Source organism: Poecilia latipinna, unplaced genomic scaffold (assembly GCF_001443285.1).
Source record: "Poecilia latipinna isolate Pla-1442-1.1 unplaced genomic scaffold, P_latipinna-1.0 Scaffold2103, whole genome shotgun sequence".
NCBI lineage: Eukaryota > Metazoa > Chordata > Actinopteri > Cyprinodontiformes > Poeciliidae > Poecilia > Poecilia latipinna.
The window spans coordinates 111437-131877 of record NW_015114719.1 but is presented as its reverse complement, the minus strand read 5'-3'; the positions used below and the strand labels follow the sequence as shown (position 1 = coordinate 131877).

At 37.9% G+C, this 20441-nt stretch overlaps 1 protein-coding gene and 1 long non-coding RNA gene across 2 annotated transcripts in view; both read left to right on the top strand.

The window, feature by feature from the left end:
• Positions 1 to 2935: 2935 nt before the first annotated feature.
• The window catches only part of LOC106936238 (zeta-sarcoglycan-like), an 87295-nt gene continuing 69789 nt past the window's right edge, over positions 2936 to 20441 (top strand). The window contains exons 1-2 of the mRNA XM_015017099.1: positions 2936 to 3025; positions 7139 to 7180. Of these exons, the coding sequence (XP_014872585.1) occupies positions 7159 to 7180 (22 nt within the window). The 5' untranslated portion in view covers positions 2936 to 3025; positions 7139 to 7158. The remainder of the gene's footprint in view (positions 3026 to 7138; positions 7181 to 20441) is intronic.
• LOC106936240 (uncharacterized) lies at positions 14027 to 14558 on the top strand. Its single transcript, XR_001422085.1, has 2 exons — positions 14027 to 14102; positions 14338 to 14558. It is a non-coding gene; the product is annotated as an uncharacterized LOC106936240 (long non-coding RNA).

Genomic DNA, 20441 nt, shown 5'->3' with positions numbered 1-20441 from the left:
TCCACCCAGTCACAACACAATTAGTACAGCAAGACATTTTTCCCAACTAAGTGAAATAATCTGTCAGTGGAGCAAGTTCATTGTCATCAACATTAAGGGATTATTCACTCAACAAGCTCCTATATGGTGCTGAAAAGTTACTTGTGAGTTGGTTTTGTCTTATTGAAGTGTACTAAGATATTTGCACTAGAAACTAGTGCAAATATTTTGTATTTTTGTTTTTGCAGTGTAAAACGTTTATACAGTTTTATCGTCCAATGGAAATGATTTGTATTCGGTAGATTGTACAGTTTGTAGGAGATAAAAAAAACAATCGATGTAACTCTTTTTTTTTTTTTTTTTTTTGGTAACTCCAACCCATAAGCTAGTTATTACTCAATAAAGTATGATTTGTCATCCACATGTTACACATTTGGCGCATGTCAAATGTGTAACAAATGGACAAATGTGGCTTCAGGTCTGTTCATGCACACAGAGCAGGAATTTGTGGAGTCAATTTTAACAAACTGGAAGGACAACACACCACTACTGGAAACATGCAGTTTTAAAAAGACAATGACGGTTTTACACGATAGTTTCATTTTTGTCAAATGTGTGTGTATAAACGCACAGGCAGGACTTCTTTCACACCTTTGGACTTTTAGTGGTCAATGCTTATTTGCATCTTGTGTTTTTTGGTTTTGTTTTTGCGTTTCAAACTCACATGTGCACAATATACTTGCCAAGCAGTTCATTTTTTGCATTTTTGACCCTTGTCGCAGAAGTCCCTCCCCCCGCCCCACGACGCTCCAAAATAGAGTCCAGACAGGTTTGACATTTAAAACAAAAAAGCATAAGCAGGCTGCAAAATAATAAATATTCATCCGTAGTAAAACAGCATCACTAAGTATGAGAAAAGGGAAAGTGAAGAGGATGGGAAAGTAAGGATTTCTCAATTTCAACGGATCAACGAGTTTTCAAATTGAACACTATTCTCGTTTAAAATTCAGACGGGAATCCGGCGAGATATTAGTACGGGGAAATCAAGAGGGAAATTGGGTCACCTGTGAGCTGCTCATTTTATGCAGTCAAAACAAATAAGTAATTTAAAAAAAGGAAAACGAGGAGGGGGGAGAGAAGAGAAATATAATGAAAAAGAAAAAAAAAATATGTCAGACACAACGAAACGGGAGAAAACGAAACAAAAACCTTCAAGTAGACGGACGCACCAAGAAGGGACAGCGAACCCGCACAGCTTTTGGACCGTAGTTCATGAAACTAAAACGGGCTCAATCAGCGTGGAGAAGAGTGGAGGTTAAAGTCTTGGCTGCTGTTATCTCATTTAGGTTTAAAGCGAATGGCTTTTTTGTGGACACACTTTTAAAAAAAATAATAATGCAGACTGGTTCCCAAGTTTGTTGGGTTTGCAGAACAGAGGGAATCAGGTGTGAACGGGGGGCAGTGGCTACAATTTCAAACGCCGTTTGTTTTACAAAGTAATTAGATATCGACTGAAGTGATTGCAGTATCCAAAGAAAAGAAGAAACGGAGAAAATACTTAAGGAGAAAGTTTGCTTCGCCCTGGCTAAAATTAATGTCGAGCTTCACCATCAAATGGTAAAGAGGTAAAATGTTTTTATACAGTATATTTTAACCATAAGCCTAATTTTCTGAATTTCAAGTTATTTTTGCCCCAATATGGGCAAATATTTTTGATTTTTTTTCCTGGCCTTTCTTAAAAAGTTGAGAGTTGTTGCATTATTTGTTAGGGGATTTGGGTTGGAAATGGATTCATACATACAAGGTTACATAAAGCTTGTAAAAAGGCGACTCTTTTCAACTTTCAGGCAGCAGTAGTAGTAGTCTTTTTTAAAGAGAAATTTCAAGGTAATTTATTTGGTACACAAATAAAAGACCTTACAGAACATTGAATCCTTTGCCTTGGTAAAGTTCGGTCAGTCGTTTGCTCTTCCAATCTGCAACACAAACTCGATTCAGCCTGATTTTTGTACGAGTAGCCCAGAAATTCTCAGTTCAGATGAACTTTCTGTCAAAGTTTCTCTCTTAGAATCTGGTGAAATAAAAATGTAATAGTCTGATAAAGATTTCCAGGTACCACTTAGCACTATTTACCAACGGTCATCAATCACTGGTAAATGATTCCTCAAGTAATTTAAGGAATTACTTGAGCACAAAGTTGAAATAAAATGACACCAATCCAGATTCCCACTGAATATGTGGATGTCTTATCCATATTAAATAGGCAAAGTTTAGATGGAATTTTTACAGAGCAACAATTGATATGTCATTTCATTTTAGTGATCCTCAAATCTTGCAGTGGGACCTTCGAGTAAAGATGGTGACTGGAGTTTGAAACAAAATAACAAAAGACTTAAAAGACTGAGACTTGACTGTAATAGTTTATATCTCATGTAATGAAGAGTGAAAGGAACCTGAGCAGAAAAAATGTGCTCGATTATTAGCTTGTCACGTTTATGGGGTGTTGATCACTCAGAGTTTTGTACTTCCTTCTGGAAGATATTGACGGGGGTTTTGTTTCCCAAAAAAATGATGCCTTTGGCAATTTCTCTCTCTACATGTGGAATCAAGTGTTTAATAATTCAAACATTGCTGTACATACAAATTAATGAATGGGTTTAAACACAGTTATTAAATGTTCTTGTGGTAATTTAGGCCTCAGGACAAAATATACACGTGTTTTTAAATCTCCTTATAATGGCGTATAGTTAGAATGGGGATTTTACTGCATGTTAAACTGTGAAACGTGTCCGAGGAGAAGCTTTTTAGCAACTATTTATGTGTGCCAGGCAGACATCATGTTTCATTGTGCTTAATTAACTTTTTACCTACGTTTTAATGGAAGCTGTACTGCCTTGTTTCAGTAAAGGCAGTAAATATTTAGATGTTCCTCTTTCCTCTCTCTCCTGCCCTCTACAGGACAGTCCACTGATTCTCCAGTCAGACAGAAACGTGACGGTCAACGCTAGAAATGATCAGGGACAACTGACTGGTCAGCTCACCGTGGGTAAGACACACTTGTCACACACACACACTCCACACATGCTGTTTTCCCTTTAAATGAGGTTCAGCCCACCTGTTTTTTTTGTTTTGTTAAAACATTAAAATTTAAAGTATTCTTCTAGTTGAAAGTTAAATGCTTTCCCCTCCATTTTGACAGTGAAGCTATCTATTGTCATTAGCTATCCAGCTCACTTTTTTTTCTTTTTATAAAATCATGCTTTCAAGGCAAGCTTCACTAGTCTATGGTGTATTAAACTTATTTTAGTGACCTTGCTACATCTTTTTAATGTATCATGTCATCACATTTGTTACGTTATGCAAAAATGTGTAGTTGTTGCACATTTTCGCATCAAAAATGCAAACTTGTGTTGATGTAAGTATCTTTAACTTTGGGAATTTTCCTCGTCGGCATTTTCATTTTTGCTTTGACTTCTGACCAGTGCAGGGAAATCTCCTTCCCAAGTTTAAGTCTTAACATTTTCTGAACAAAAAAAAGTAGATCCAAATATTTTTGAGCTTTAGACGTGACAAGAGGGCTAATGTGAATTGGTAAACCCTGATCAATGACTGTTTTGCAAAGCATCCGTGACCCCGTAGTCCGGATTGCCATTTCTAGAAACAACACGTGTGTATTTCGCTCTTTTGGACATAAGGTTCTCTGCTTCACCGAAACACTTTTAGATTTAAGGTTCTGATGTGACTCGCTGTACATTTTCAAAACTTGACTCACTGAACACGTTGGAGAAATCATTATAAACTAAATAATCATGTCAAAAATGCCCTCAAACAGATGTTTGTTTTGTTTGTTGTTGTTGTTTTGTAGTAAAACATATCTTTGCTCAAACCAGACTGTAGCTGTTGGCCACACATAAACATCAAATCTCGCAGAAAAGGAAAGCTACAATAACAGTTTGACAGCCAGGTGACATGAATGGTGTTTTCTGTTTCCGGAACCGAAATTTTCATTTTGATGTAAACATGAAAAACCATGAATAGCCGCTCTATTACCATCGGCAGGCCAGACACTGTATATAGTATTTCTCTTTCCCAAGGTTTGAAGTCCCTTATAGCTCACTACTCGCTAAAGCCTCTTCTCTCTGCAAGAAAAGTATTCCAGCTCTTGTGTGTGTGCCTTAAGCATTATGTGCTTCCTCTGCAGACACTAGAGCTAGTCTGTTTTTTAAAAGTATTGGGCCTGGCAGTCAGCTTCAGTCGACCGTGTTTCACTAGTTGTGGCTTATTGAGATTCTGTTTTAACTGTTTTAACATAAGCAAAACTTATGCACTCGCATAGCCGCACTTCAGCCTGCATTTCAGTCAAAACCAGGCACGCAAGAAACTGTTTCATCAATAGCGAGCTGCAATGTGCAAACATCGTCAAACCTAAGCGCTGTGGAAAATTTCAGTAACTGGCTGACTGTATAAAATAGGACAAGATGAATCCTCTTGTGGAGTTTCATCTTTCAGGCACCAGAAATCCCCTTGGCTTCTTGATCTCATCCCGCTGCTTTCCCCCCCTTTTCCCTGTTGCTCTTGTGCTGACTCAGCACCAGAATTAACACAAACGCACTGAAAGACAGGAGGAACCGCACATGTTCTCCATTCGCCATCGACGCTCTCAAAGGGAAGTTCAAAAAAATCCTCAAAGAAAGACGGCGATTTCTCCTCCCCGGAAAACCTCACGCGCTCGGAGGAGAGAGAAGTTCCACCTTATTAGCATTCATGACTTGAAACCCACCAGAGGACCAACTTTCTTTAGCTTGTACAAGAGATACTGGACCATTTCAATTAGTAGCACGGATAGATGAAATGCCCGCAAGTGCTTGCTTTTGTACATTGGTGGTGAATACCAAAGGAGAGGAGGCACGGTGTGACTGCTGCCCAATTCCCTCAGCAGTCTGTGTTTTTCTTTAAAAAAAAAAAGAAAATGGCCAAACATGGACATCCAGCTTACATAGCAATAATTTATTAGAATACCGAATGTGTTATGTCTAATTTCACTAATACAGTTTCTGTCCTCATTCAATCATATTCCATACATAAATTATAATCTACAATCTAAGAATGTCCAGATTAGGATTATGCTCCCAGATACCAATCTGAGTCTTTTACTACTCTTAAAGGTACAGTATGTAACTTTTTAATTTAATGATTATTAGTTGTTTATTTTTTTAACAGATTTTTTTAAAGATTTGTCCGTATGTTCTGACAGCATAATTTGAAACAGAAACAACCAATTGGAGCCATGAGGATGGTCTTGGCGCTCTCAGTCATGCCTGTATACACGTTGCTCAGACCCTTCCCCCTGCTCTCTGCTAGGCTAGTTTACCACTTCTGACATAAATGACACTTCAGCCACCGATGACGGCGGATAAATAGTTTTTCTGTAAAGTTAAGTTGTTTCCTTGCCTTTAGCATATTGAGGAGCGCATACACAAGCACGATTGACAGATCTTCCTCCTGGTTATGATTGGTGAAGGAGAAAAAATAGCTTCTTTTGGTCTTTATTCCAGGTCATATGGCTCATTTTATACTGTCCTGCCATGGTGACAGTTTTTCTTAGTGAAAATGTCACGATCAGACAGCGGGGAAATAGGGGAGTTGTCCCGTTAGACCATCAGTTCCCGAAACCACACACACAAAAAAAATAATTAAAAGCGCACACAAGGTCAGATTAAAAAATACAAATGATCCCAAAAGAGTGTTGAGCTAAAATAATTTTGTTCAGTCTATCGTAATTCACATGCTACAAAATAAAAACGGAGGTTCAAACCAGCAACCCATGAGTTACAGGACAAACTCCTACCTCAAGAGCCATCATCACCCCTACTTAACTTGCATAACGTTATGCAAAATTTAATATAAGACTGATTATATTTTCTTCTAGGGATGAAAAATATACCATAACATTTAATGTCCAAGCCAATTTCCTCTGAAGTCCAAAAACTTTTCTCCAAAAGTTAAGCTAGATTGTTGTTAAAGAAATCTGAGCGAAACACAAAAACAGAGCTTGATCCAACTAATAGGGACCGGACAAAACAACAAGCAACATTTGCGTACCACCATCTTTACTAAGGTGGCTGGTGATGAAACGAACGCAGCTCTGGAAATTAGACTTTCGAAAGCAAAGAGGCAAACATAAAGAGGCAGCCCTGCAAAAGAGCGCAGCAGGCGCTTCTCGCAGAAACCAAAACTTAAAAAAACAAATCAACACAACCAAATTAAACAAAGACTGATGCATGAAAACATCCCAGTGAAAGACAAAAAATAAAAAACACATGACTCATAAAGACACAGGGCCTTCACACCTTGAGAAAAAAAAAAGAAGGCAAAAGAAATGTCGTTTTGGCCTTTTCAAAGTGAACAACAGCCAGCATGTCAATGATGCAACAGCAGGAAACAAGAGGGTCACTGCATGATTTGACGTGTTTTTACCTGCCAAAGAGCAGAGCAGGCCCTCCGCTGCTCCACACCAACCCTTCATGTCACCTTAAGGTGTTTTTTAGACCACTAAAAAAACCAAAAAACAAACGAGGACAGAGGTTTGAAATGGTAGAGAAGAGAAACACCTGAGACAATGGTGGAAACTGCACCACAAAGCATGTTCCAGTTCAACTTATGACTTTGCCACAGGTAGGAAAGCAAGATTCATGTGCTAAGCACAGAAATTATTTATTTGGGGTTGATTACAGCCATTAATAAAGTAAGGGAGGGGAGAATAAGACGGGGCGAAAGATGAATGAGCATCATTTTCTTTCCACATTAATCAGCAACATGCCTGTGATCTCGGGGCTCTGCGAGGCTTCGAAAGATGAAATGCTGGAAATGCTGATAAGACATGTAGTTTCTGTTATATGGTCTGTATATCCACACGTCTTAAGCAACTAACACTCAAACAGCTATGGAGATATTCAAAATATTACAATACAATTTAGAAAGGCTCACTTGTAGAACAAAATTCCCTCGTTTTTATTAATTTTAGCTGTTCAGATGAAGAGCCACTTCAAATGTTCCTCTATGTAAACATTACGGCAATATTTCTGTTCAGAGTTACTCATACATTTCCCTACATGAATAAAACAATCTTTTTGTTTTGACTGTTTTCTCGTCAGTGAAGGTTTTGACATCGCAGCAACGATGTTGATCAATACAGCTTGTAGTGATTTCTGTTATTTGTCCTGATCAATGGGTGATTGGGTTTTGGTTTAATTTTGTGTTCATTCTGTTATTATTATCTACTGCAGTTCATTTCTCCGTGTTCTTTGATGTGGTTCAGTCATATTTTACTTCATCTCTTACTTATTCTTGGGTTTTGTGCGTTTTCACAACAAACACAACCACACCACCACCTCGTGGTGCTTATTTGCTTGGTCATGCACTGATGTGGGACGGCATCCTGCACTTCAATCGTAGCCAGTGTGCATGCATTAATCACTCTGGCATGAGCAGCACACCCAAGACGAGCTTCGTCTTTCTTTTAATGAATATTAAAAAAGGGATCATATTAATATTGCATTGGTAAACTATACAAAACCCAAAAAGCCTTTTTATGGACAAAAATGCTCAGAGGTTAAAGATGGAGAGTAATAAATAAGAAAAAGGTTTGTACAAAATCAGAGCTGCTTCATCTTTCCCATTTGAAAAAAAAAAAAATTATATTTTCCAACCTCAGGCTTTTTGGTCTGCACAGTTTTCAGATTCATTTTTTTTTCCTAGCACAGATGTCTGCTTCAGCAGAAGGCACGAATGTTTCTGACACTCAATCATTACTGCCAACGTATTCCAGCGCTTTCGCAGCCCACTGCAAACTGTCAGCCCTGGTTGTGTTTAAAACTCACCACATGGTTTGAGGCGAGCTTGGACCTTCTGCATTTTTATGTAAAATCCACACAGTTTTAAATGTTTCTAGGTTTGCAGGGAAAAATGGTGAACTGTTGTTCTGACCTTGGGGGATATTATTTAGTCATGTTGGAGAGTGTATTATTCAGGACTTCAGACGGAGCAGAAAAGAAAAAAAATATTATTTAATATTACTGTCTCCTTCACAAAAAATAACTTTTCTCTGTTTGTGTCGTTGCTTAGAATGATTTAATTGGACGATCAATTGCAAGTCAGCTAACAGGACGGCTGGGATCGTTCCTTTATTCCTGTGCTGAAACAAATACAGGAGCATCTCAATAAGTTTGAACATAACCTAAAAAAAAAACAATGTTGGTAACTCGAGTCCAAAAGTAAAACCCAATAAGACAGAGGTGTATTTCAATCATTTATACTGTTGCACCATGAAGGGGGGAGTTTTATTTACAAATGTCAGACCGTTGAACAGTACCAACTGTACAGTATGCGCTCAGTACTTTGTCAAGTTCCTTCTTTCCTTAATTGTGGTAATTACAAACCGCAATTTGGCAGTGTGAGTCGGGTTTATTTGTGTAGCAGATTCCAGCGAGAAAGCAGTTCAAAGTGCTTTACACCATGAAAACATCGTACGGTCATCAATTATGAAACCAGCAGTAAACATTACATTTTGTCAAATGCCACCATCAAAGTCATCAAGCAAACACACATCAAATGTGCCGATCAATGTTCCACTGACTGCTAATCAGGGGCAACTCTAAGCAGGTGGGTTTTAAGGCTTGATGTTTCAGCAGTTTTGCAGTTTTCTGGAAGTTTGTTCCAGAATTGTGGCGCATAGAAGCTGAATGCTGCCTAGGAAGTGCCAACTTCCAGAGGAAAATGGTGTTACCGTCTTGAAGGTTATCAGCATGAAAGCTCTAAAATATCATCCCAGATGGCTCTTCCGACTTTAAATTTGATCGAACGCAGGTGACAAACCTTCACTAATCCTCCTCGCATATTGGATTCTGTAGCTTCATACTTCCAAATGAAATGGTACATTTGTTTTCATCTGACTTTAACTGTGGTTTAGTTCAGTACTCTGACTTAAGTCCACACATTGAGGATTTTTCTTAAACTCTTCTCTCTGACTTGCTTGGCCTACTCATGGCTGCTGTTGTCCTTGTTGTCTCTGCAACTTTTTCTGCAATCGTTTTCCTTCCACTTAATTTTCCACCAATATCCTTCGGAACAACATCGTGTGGACATCCATCTTGTTTTGTTGCTCACCCTCAACAGTGCGACCATCAACTGGACATTTTTGATTTTGATGGAAAACAAATTCTTGAAGCACATTAATGTTTTCAGACGTCTGGAAAAAAAAAAAAAAAACTCCAATAATGTACTAATTTGAAAATCCAGGTGTGGTTTTAGTGATGCATAAATTAAAAATGTTTACATTTTCAAGCATTTTTCCTTTCTGAGAAGTTTTTTTCTCTCCTTCTAAGTAATAATCAATATAATGATTCATTACACAGCTGGACAACTTGGTGCATTTCAAGCTTATGATTTCATTAAATCCACAAGTGCAAAATTATCCCCATTTAAATCTGTCACCAAGCAACATTTTATGATGCAGTCTGTTGGTAAATGTATAAAAATTAACAAGCCTAACAAAAATGGTTTATAGCTATATCTCTATGGCAACAGTATGTCTGCAAATGTAGCTTGGTTGATCTTATGAGTAACAATTCGTCTGTTGCGGTTTTATTCCTAATTTCCTTTTAAAAATATGTTTTCTGACAAAACACGCTCTAATACACTTAATATCATGCAGCTGCAGACCATGGAAAATGACCACCCGACAGTATCCCTTTTAATAAAGTAACGCCATAAACTGTAACAGAGACACTTTTTTGTAAATATTGAAACAGAGCCACGCAGTCTGAAGTAGCAACAGAAGCTTCCTGAAGTGTTTTCTGCTGCTTATTAAATATTCCATTGAGGATTATCAGTCTGTGAACATCTTTAAACAGAGGAAGGACATTTAACAAAGAGATCGGGATTATCTCTGTGGTATTACATGTGACAAACACATAAGTGTTTACTTAATTACTAAGCGGTTTTACCAACAACAGACCATGACCCAACATTACCACGACGCAACCTGACAGCAAACAGACAACATGTTTTGTGGATTCAGGCTGATTTTATTCATTTCCAACAGATCACTGGTGGAGAATGAATGGAGTCGTCTGATCTGCACATGTGAACAAGTGGTGAAAACATCATTTATATATTCATGAGTGTACGAGTAACTTCCGGATGTCTATGTAAACTTATTTGTCGTCGTAAAGTTTTAAAGCTGGAAGACGAGTTTTATCTTTGTTGCTTGGATGAGCCAGAATAAAACCACTTTGTGTTTCTGTGGGTCTCAGACAGCAAAACGACAACAGGCTGAAATCGGCTGAAATTATGATCACCGCTAACTACGACCGTTATGTACATCATTTGTTCCTCTGGAGAGAGGGGAGTGGGGGGCTTGCATTGATGCGAATTTACAATTACACCGAGCGTAATAGAGAAATAAATGAAATCTGACTTTGCAAGTTCTCACTACGCGCACTATAATCAGAAAACAATTTTAGCTGACATTCAACTGTTCAGCTGCTATAGCGATGCCATGTTAGTGGTTAGTGAGGACGAATGGAAGCTAAATTCAATTAAAGCAGTATTTAATTAAACGTATCCTCGAGTTGAAGCCTTGCAGCAACCGTAAGCGTTTTAAGAGCAGCAGAAGATGGATTTTGACTTTACAGTGCCAGTCAGAAGTTTGCATACTGTGAGCTAATCAGCGGGGTGAATGTCGTACACATTTTGGGATTTTGAATACAAAACCATTTGAATGACGTTTTAAAACAAGAATTGGTTATCGTGGTTTTTCTGTAATCCAAGCAGAGGCTTCTGTGTATAAGTTTGCATATTGGCATCTAAATTGCCTTTAGGAGTAATGTTTGTTTGTGTCATGGTTGTTTCTCTGTCTTGTGCTTGACCGGGAGCCGTGGTGTGAAGCTTCCCTCTCTCCAAACGACTGAACACGGGCAACAATCTGCCTGTAAGAATATAGAAAATCGATGGATGTCAGTGTCAGATTTATACTTTTATTTATGCTGCACATTTAAGAACAGCAAAAGTTGGCCAAAGAATATAAAAGCCAGGAAAAGTGAAAACTCTAAGAACAATTGAGTCTATCTTGCTTAATCAAAGTTCTTGGGAACGAGTGGAGTAAATGACGTAAAACGTTGTTGCGCAACAATAGTTAGGTTTGAAAACGTACTAGTTCCATTGGCAGAGTATTTCATGAGAGGTTTTTAATATCGCTTGCTTACTTTAAGTGTGCTAAGATATTTGCTCTAGAAACTAGACAAAAAAATATATATATTTGGTAAGATTTTGTGTTCTTGCAGAGCATCAGCTTTTTTGGCTTATGCATTAAAATAACATTAGTTGAAAGGATGAGTCCGGCTTCCACGTTTTTCAAACCACGTTTTATGTTTTGAAATGACTCAAATGCACCTTTTAAGAGCCTGACCTTATTGCAACATCCAGGACTAGGATTGGCGTATGCAAACTTCTGACTACAAATTCAGGATCTGTAAATAAATGCTACTGAGCCCCTCAGGCCTTTACTTCCCTCAACTTCAGTCTGATTAGACGCTGCTGAGCTACATCAGTAACATACCTTTGAAATGACGTGTGAGATTTGACCAAGATAAAAGGCAGCATAATTGGAGTGAGACGACAAAGATAATGAAGCGACGAAGGTAAACCTGAACTCAAAAGAAGATGAAATGTCATTGGGTGATTCATTAATTTCAAATGGCATCAGGTTCATGAGTTGTAAAGGGAGAGTAAAAGGTAATATATTTTTTAAAAGGATCATTGAAGAAAGAGAATGACTAAGCAAGAAAGAGTGTGTGAACATGCTAGATGAGAAGATGGAAAGTGAGAATTTTCAAGATGAAAGTCTCTACAAAAGTCTATTTTTACAATAAATAATCAAAACAAACACACAAATGTAATACAAATGACTTTTTTTTCAAATCCTACTTTGTCCCATTATCATCAAAAGCTCAGTGTTCTTCTGTTTTCTCCGTTTTTGCTTCTTAAAAGTATCACAGAACCTCGTATGTTGCACATTACTGTTGGAGAAATTGGGGGAGAGGGGTGGAAGTAATGTTACAAAATTACCCCTCCATTTATATGGCACAGTTTTAGATAACCAGCGTCATCCAGACGCCAATTCACTGCCTCTAATCCCGGGACATCATCACCAAGGCGGGTGAAAGGGTACGGCTTCAAAACTCCCAAGTTCACTCATCATCTTTATGGTCGGCCATTCAGAAGACAAAGATGACAGGTTCTCACTCACTTTAACGAGCTGACAGCAACAGAGAGGAAGAGAGCGAACAGAGGGATGAAAGGAGGAGAGCAATAAAACTGAGATGAGAAGCCCAAGGCCAATCCATGCTCTTAGACCTTCTCTCTGGAAGATGAGCCCCCAGGAGGGAGCAGAGTAATGGCAGAGACTCTGCTGCCTCACTCATATCAGTAACATTCACGGGCGAAATTAGGACGTCAAATTATCGTCTCGGTGAACAGTTTGGTCAGCCAGAGTTAACACTTTGTACTGTTCGATGTGATGTTTCAGTTGCACTTTGAGTTTTTTTTTATCTGGACTACAATCTGTTTAGTCTTATTGAAGAAATTATAATATTTATTAGGAGTACGCTGATATTATCGGCCAACCGATATACCAGCGCTGATTTTCTGAATTTTGGGGGATCTGTGATCAGCCGATACTTAGATGTGAAGCCGATCTCTGAGCCCCTTGAGATTTCAATTGAAGATATTAAGGTATTTTTTAAGTAAAATTGATTATTATTATTGTCTTATCTACCTCAGCAAAGGTATAAAAATCAACCACCAACTGTCCTTCTGCTCTCATGTGAGAGACGTTTGACGGACACACCGGCCCACCGGGTCATGTCTGCACATTTGTAGTTATCAATAGTCACCCAATTCCTGCCAACTTTCTTGCTATACTTAGCGACATTTCAGACAACAAAATTGTTATCAGGAAAAATCGGAATCGGCTTTATAGGCTTTTTAAAGATCGATAATCAATCAGCGATCAGTGAGAAAAAACCGCAATAGCGGTACTCCTGTTACTTAATATATAATTTACTTTAGTTTAATAATGAAAGCGTGTTTATGAACTTCACACAAGATTTTTCTCAAAATGTTTTAACCTGACATTCAAACCTCATCAAAACACAAATTCAGATGTATAAATATCCACCCTTCCATCAATTGTCTATACTTGTTTGCCGTAGCAGGATCACAAGGAGACTGGCGTCAGTCTCCAGGGATCAAGAAGCGAGGTTACATGCTGGACCGGTCACATGGCAACACAGAGGCCATGCACACACTCATGCCTAGAGGCGATTTGGAGTAATGACCTGACTGGGCAGTCATGTTTTTGGATGTGGGAGGAAGCCAGAGTATCTAGAGATGCACAGGGAGAACATGCAAACTGCACACAGAAAGACTCCAGGCTGGCATTCGACTGCAGAACCTTCAGAACCAACCGCACCACCATGAAGCCCATTTAGTAAATGCGATTGTGCAAATATTTAGGATTTCATGTGCGTTTGTGAGCTCACCGAGAAATGAACATTTGAGTGACATTTAATGCCTTAGTTTCATTTGTACAAATGATTTACACTTTTCCTCTAAGACCTGAGTTTTGTGCAAGACAGATTTGTTTGTGCATAAATTTCCGTCTGCTCCTAATGAGGGTAGCGTTTGCATATTAGATTCCCTAAATCAAATGCATTTTAAACATACAGATGGGTTTCGCTTCAGAATTTACCCAACGGGGAATCCGTCTGCTGCAGAGCAGGAGCTGGTGCTCAGCGTGGCGTTCTGTGGGTGTGTTTGTGTTGAGAGGTAGAATCTGTTCATCTGTTTAGTGCAAACTTTTGTAGCAGTAAATGTGACTGGTGTTACTGCAGTAAATGTGGAGATTTTACAGAGAAATGACGAGGACCTTCAGTGAACAGGAAGTCTTAATAGGACAGCAGGAAATTGATTCATTGTTTTCCTTAAAGCTTTTAGTGGTGAGCTTCTATGGCGTCTACAGGATCTAAACAATGTTGATGCCGCTTGAAAGACTTTGACACGAGGTATGTACAATCTAGAAAACACAAAGCAGATCCTACTTTTGCCTTTGGCTCTAATTGCTAATAAATATTGTAGGTTGTGAATACAATGATAAACATTACAGTCACGTTTCCTTGATTTTGTTTTACTAAAACATCTAACACTTTCCCAGTTGCTTGGTGTAACTTTTCTACATCACTCAGGCTCACTTTGTGTAGCATTAACTCTAATCATAACCATTTTGTGATGTTTTTGTAGGATTTGCTCCAACTGCACACAGTTCATGTCAACTTGAATGAGCAACATGGAATTCCTCTTTGACAACTCCTCAAGACATGATTTTACTTGTATTGTTAAAACTTTAATCACACTTTAAATATTAGTTATATTGAAATCCTGTCTTTTTTGGGAAGGTTATGTGCAGCAATTTTAAAATTTTTGTAAGACAATGTCATGGCAAAAATAAACCTTAAAAAAAGTCAACTTTGCAACTTTTTAAAAGATGCCCAAAAAATCAGTCATTTTAAGACAATCTCAAGAAGAAAAACATTGCAACATCTATGAGGCACTGATAGACATCTGATCTCTCGTTATTTTGAAACTTAACACCTGCTTGAAAGTTTTGTAGTTGAATACTTATAAACAAGCTTGTTCTGTACAAGTGACACAACCAAAATGGCGAGTTTCAAGAAATGTATTGAAAGAGATCGTGTCAGATGGAAACAAGGCCACAATCCATTCTGTTATTAATGGAGCAGGAAAGCAGATGTGTTCCATCATATTTTTTTTAAAGCGTCATAAAGTAAAAGAGAGATGCTGATCCACTTGTCAGCTTAAGAGCAGCAACATTCAATCAGAGAGGACCTAAGTTACAGAAAATGCCACCAAAGAAGGAGCTGCTGGATGGTTCATCAAGTGATCGATGGCGCATGAAATGAGTCCTGGAGGGAGGCGTGACTCAACATTTATTGCGAACGATTTTTCAACAAGTGTGTTTTTAGTGTATTTAATGTGTATTATTGTTTGGTTTGACCATCACAGTAAGAAAACTGGTGCATTCAAGCTCTGCATTTCACAAGCAGTCATTTGTATCTGAACTGGAAAGCTATGTTTAATAAAAGTTATAAAAGTGTCAAAAATTGTTGTCGACATGCATTAATAAAAACCAAACATGGGGACACTTTGAAAAACTGCTAATTTGGCAAAAACAAATTTTACAGTTAAGTGCAGGCTGATAATCACAAGACTATTAACCATGTTTCAAAACATAAACCGTGGTTATTAAAATCATTTTAAAAAACATATTTACAATCCAGAATGTCACACACCTGCAACCATTCTTCCTAACAAAGTTACTGTAGTTGCTAACAGATCTACAGTAATCAAACTCAGCAGATAATCTGTTTCTTTTTTAATAAAGATGACGCTGGTTACATATTTACATACTGAAACGCCCTTCAACTGAGCAAATTGTTCCAGCTTTCTTTAAATTTCTAAAGCCTTCTGTGATCACTAGGGGAAACGGCGCACTCCAGTGGTGGGAAGATTTTAATTTGGCTACAATAGCTACTGTAATAGCACTCTCCATGGCTCATGAATGCACAATTTATTGTTTCACATAGGTTGTTTTTTGGACAAGATTGTGTCTTGTTTTGCACAGGATTGGTGACATAGGTTGAATTTCTTTTCTCTGCATGTTGAACTATGCCATGTCATACACCCCATACCAAACCATATGTACCATATTATATGATACCAGACTGGGATACCATTTCAGACCAAATTACACATATTTAGAAAACAATGTACAGTCTGACTAAAGAGTCGTATGAAGTGATCACTCTCTGCCTCGTTACTTCCAAGAGGAATTGTATTACGATAACCAAAATACCATTTAGGAAAAGTAAGTATTACTTTTAACTGTCAGGGTTAAGACTTGAGTCGCACCAAATCTGTGGTGTTTTGTTTTGGATGTGGCCGTGGATTAAAAATCAACATGTTAGGGCTTGTCCAAGTCTGTCTTCATAACACGAGTTCAATATTGGTCCTACGTAAAAGTCAGAAGATTTAGTGTAACGTCAGTGTTCTTCAGTAGATGCTAAACCTGACAGTGATTTGCATAAGAATAACAAAGGGTTGTTACTTGAAAATAACAAAACAGCTGCAGATGAGTGGATGAAAAGAGAAAAAGGATGGATCCTTTATGTATCCCCGTGATAGTCTAGCAGAAATTGAGTTACAATCCTTAAAATCCAAATTTTCTGTGTAATAGCTGTAACTTAAACGACTCCAGAGCTAAAACTTTGATGACCCTCCTTCTCCATCCTGATGATGACAACAATCTCACGGTTGACTCGACGGCATCTTTTGATGATTTTTTTTTTCTTTTTCAAATCTAACAGCATAAATCTAACACATACATGCTAAATTGATGTTCTTAAAGACCTGCCACAGTACTGATTGCATTCTGTTGTGTTAAACCCTAACTGGGAGCACTTACAGGATTGCCTGGTCATGGAGGATGATGTAAAGTTGGATGCAGACATTCTTTCCAGTACTTCGTTTAATTTTAGGCCGACTTTTAGTCGACCTTTTCTCGGCCAGAGGAGTCGAGGATTACGTCTTTTTTTTTTTTTTTTTTTTTTTTTTTTATGTGTTGTATGGCAACATTTTGTAAAACCTTTTAGAAAAACACCTGAGGTCAAACTCCTATGAATGACAGAGTAAATAAAAGCATCAAGATATGTCTTTTAAGGTCTGGTTGATTTCAGATCTTTGTCATAGTTTTTTCTGGTTAACCTAATGAAAAGGCTAATTGTTAGTAGTAGTAGTAACTACTAGTAGTAGTTGGCTACTAAATGTTAGTAGCTAACATTTAGCTACTCTAAATGTGTATAGCCTTGACATAAACACATGTCCCAAATCATAGAGAGAATATACATAGTAATTTAGGCAATGACCCAACGCAGCTAAGTATTAAAATTTGTCACATATTAATGTGTTTCTAAAGTCCACATTAAAAAATGTATAAGGAGACAACAGGTCACATTTCCACAACCTTACGTTTTAGTCGAAAGCTTAATGCAACATTTAGCCTATTGCCAGAATTTTACCCAGAGGAAACCTAAAAAGTGATTAAAAAGGAACAAAATAAGGTTAAGTTTCTCTCCACGGCCAAAGGACAAGACCAACCTAATTTTGGATGCGTTTCTTAGAGCAAAAACACATTAGCATTCACAGATGCAAATTTGTCTGTGCATGCATGCTAGAGCTGCACACACACATTAAGAGAGGAAGTTTTTTTACATGAACGCTGCACACTGCTTAAGCAGCTCCTCTGATTCCCCATCTACAGGAACGTGATGGGAGCGATGGGGAGAACGAGACCTGTTTGAGAAAAGCTGCCCTGCATAAAGTGTTTACTTGGCTTACCTACGCTGCTCTTCGTCGCGACCCCTCGGTCCTTTTATGGTGTCGTCTTGCGTCATATCCCTTCATTGCTGGAAGACCTAATTTAAAGCCTTGAATTAAACTCCAGGAGAGCAAACCCATATAACTTTTATTATGGCCTCAACACTTTAATGGATGCTGGTAAAACAGTTAGACTGGCACTACTTTAATGTGCTCCGTCCATTAACTCTGAATGCAAATTAAGATGATAAGAATTTATTGAATTTTTTTTTTTTGGGGGGGAGGGGGATTTGTCACTTATTTATTTTTTAGAAATATACAAAACAGACATTGTTCTTCTGGCAAGTTTTTACTACATTTTGATATTTATTTTATTTTCCTCTTTTTTTTTATTTATAAAAAATGAAGTGAAAAAATTCCTTGCAAACATAGTGAATATCATTGAGGAGTCATCTGTTGACACCACTAGTAAAGATATGCTAATGGGCATTAAAGAGCAGTTTCTTACTTCGTACCATGTTAGCATAATCTGAAGCTGGGAAATCGTGCCGTCGTTGGACAAACGATGCCTCAAAGCCTCATGGATTCCACACCATGGCTCAAAGTGGGCATGAAATGCATTTCCACAGATTTATTGGCTCAAGAATGATGAAAAAAATTTTACAGGCACTAATACTGAGGAGGTAAATCAGCAGCTTTTCCAGAGTTTTGTCATTGTTTCTCTGTTGGCATGTTTATGAAATTGCAAACTAAGTAATTTCTGTTTGCGCAGCACATTCCAGCAACATGACAGTTCAAAGTTCTTTACATGATGGAAACATAAAACAAGCAAAACATTGCATTGCAGTGGCACAATAAAGAAAAGCAATGACAAGTTCAGGCACATGATAATGTTCTAATTCGTCTTGTTCAAAGGAAACTCTAAACATATGGGCCAGTGGAAGGACTTCAGAACTGAGGTGATGTGCTCTAGGCTGCGAGCTTTAGTAGAAATGTGAGCAGCAGCTTTCTGGATCAGCTTTAACTGTCTTTTTCTTTTTTTAAAAGCAGATCTATGAATATATTGTTGTAGCAATCAGGGCGACTAAAGATTAACGCATGGATGAGTTCTTCTAGATCTCTCTGCAACATTAGTTCTTTAATCCTGGAAATGTTCTTCAGGTGATAGAAGACCAACTTTTTAACTTCCTTTATGCGTCTCTGAATGTTCAGGTCTGAGTGGATCACTTTGCCTGGATTTTGGACGTGATCAGTCATTTCTAGCCGTAATAACTGCAGCCGTGTGTTGACGCTCCTCCTTTGGTCCAAAAACAGTTACTTGTATTTTGTTTTTATCCGGATAAAGAAAGTTACGGCACATTGATGCGTTTATTTGTTATATGCATTCTCTGAGAGGGTTCGTGAAAAAGACTGATGGGGGATATTTGTCAAACCTGACGGTCACAAAGTATCCCATGAATCAGATCAGTGTACAATACGCTATGAATGGATTTTTCATAATATCCAAAAGCAGGTTTAATATCTGCATGTTAAGGCAGCACAAAAAGCATGTGCTTTTGTATAGAAGTAACATAATATGTAGATAACATTCAGATATATCTGTGTTATACCTGCATCTTGTATTGAGCTGTTGCCTCTCTCTCATGCTCTCTACTGAACTGTTTTCTTGTTTCACCCTCTGCACTTCGTCCCATCAGCGAGGTACTCTGAAAGCATTTATTATTGCTGCAGGGTCCTGCTGAGGACGGCACTTGTAACTAAAGAGGAAATCCTGTCAGGAAGTGATTAAATCAGTAAATTTAAATGAGCGCATTAATTATTAAGGGTACCTAACAAGAACTCCTGCTGTTTTTGGTGGTCACAAAATTACTTTGGTCTGATCAGGAAGAGAGACGTTTGCAGAAGTCAATTAGTTGCCCCCCCCAAAAAAACCCAGCTCAATTACACAGAATTAACATTTGCCACCCACAGGTCAGCGAGGAAAAGGAAACGGAAAACGGTGGCATGGCCATTAGGTTTTCTGTCATTTGATGTGTTTTGCTGAGTGAAACCTGATGTTGTTTTAACCAGAGTTAAAACAACGGCAGACACTCGAACCCTTTCTTCCTCCGTAGAACAAATATAATAAAATGTAAGCACACGTTATTTCTTGTGGATAAAAAAAAACAAAAAAAAACATCGTCATAAATGATGTGACATAGATGTTATGAACATGAAAGAGTCTTTATGAATCTTTATGACTGGTGTTATGAAGTGTCATTTGGTAAATAATGACACTTTTAATGCAAAGTTGCTTTAAAAGTTGCACTAAAACTCAATTAAAAGTGCCAAATTTGCATTAAAAGTGTCATTATTTACCAAATGACACTGCATGACAACAATCATAAACATTCATAAAGACTCCTTCATGTTCATAACGGGTGTTATTATGTCATATTTATGATGGTGCCATGTCAATCTTATGCACACCCCTTCAAATAAAGTACCAGTTTTTCTTTCTTTTGAATATAGAAATAAATACTCAGAAGTTTTTGTTTTTTTTCCCAGCTAGGTGTCACACGGCTCTCTGCCAGTTCTCCAAACAATCATTTAAAACAAATAACCCGCGGCCACTTTCTCCAAATGTTGTGGCTGCTGGCACATTACGAAGAGTTTTAAATGGCTTTGTGTTTACTACCCGTCCTTTCCTTTCCTCAGGTTACCTTATTTAAGAATTAAATTCATAGACACGGCTCTTGCATAATCTCCCAGTACAGTGCCAAATGAAGTCAGGGGAAAATAAATTGAAAGAAAGGCATGCAAGTCATAAGCTATACATTTTAAGCATTGAAAATCATAAACAATATTTAATATTATTTGTGAATCAATTTTATCCTCCATGCTTGTTTCCCCCCCCCCCCCCCGTTTTTCTTTTGTCTGTTTTTTCTCCTTTCTTTTTCTTTAGCCTGTCC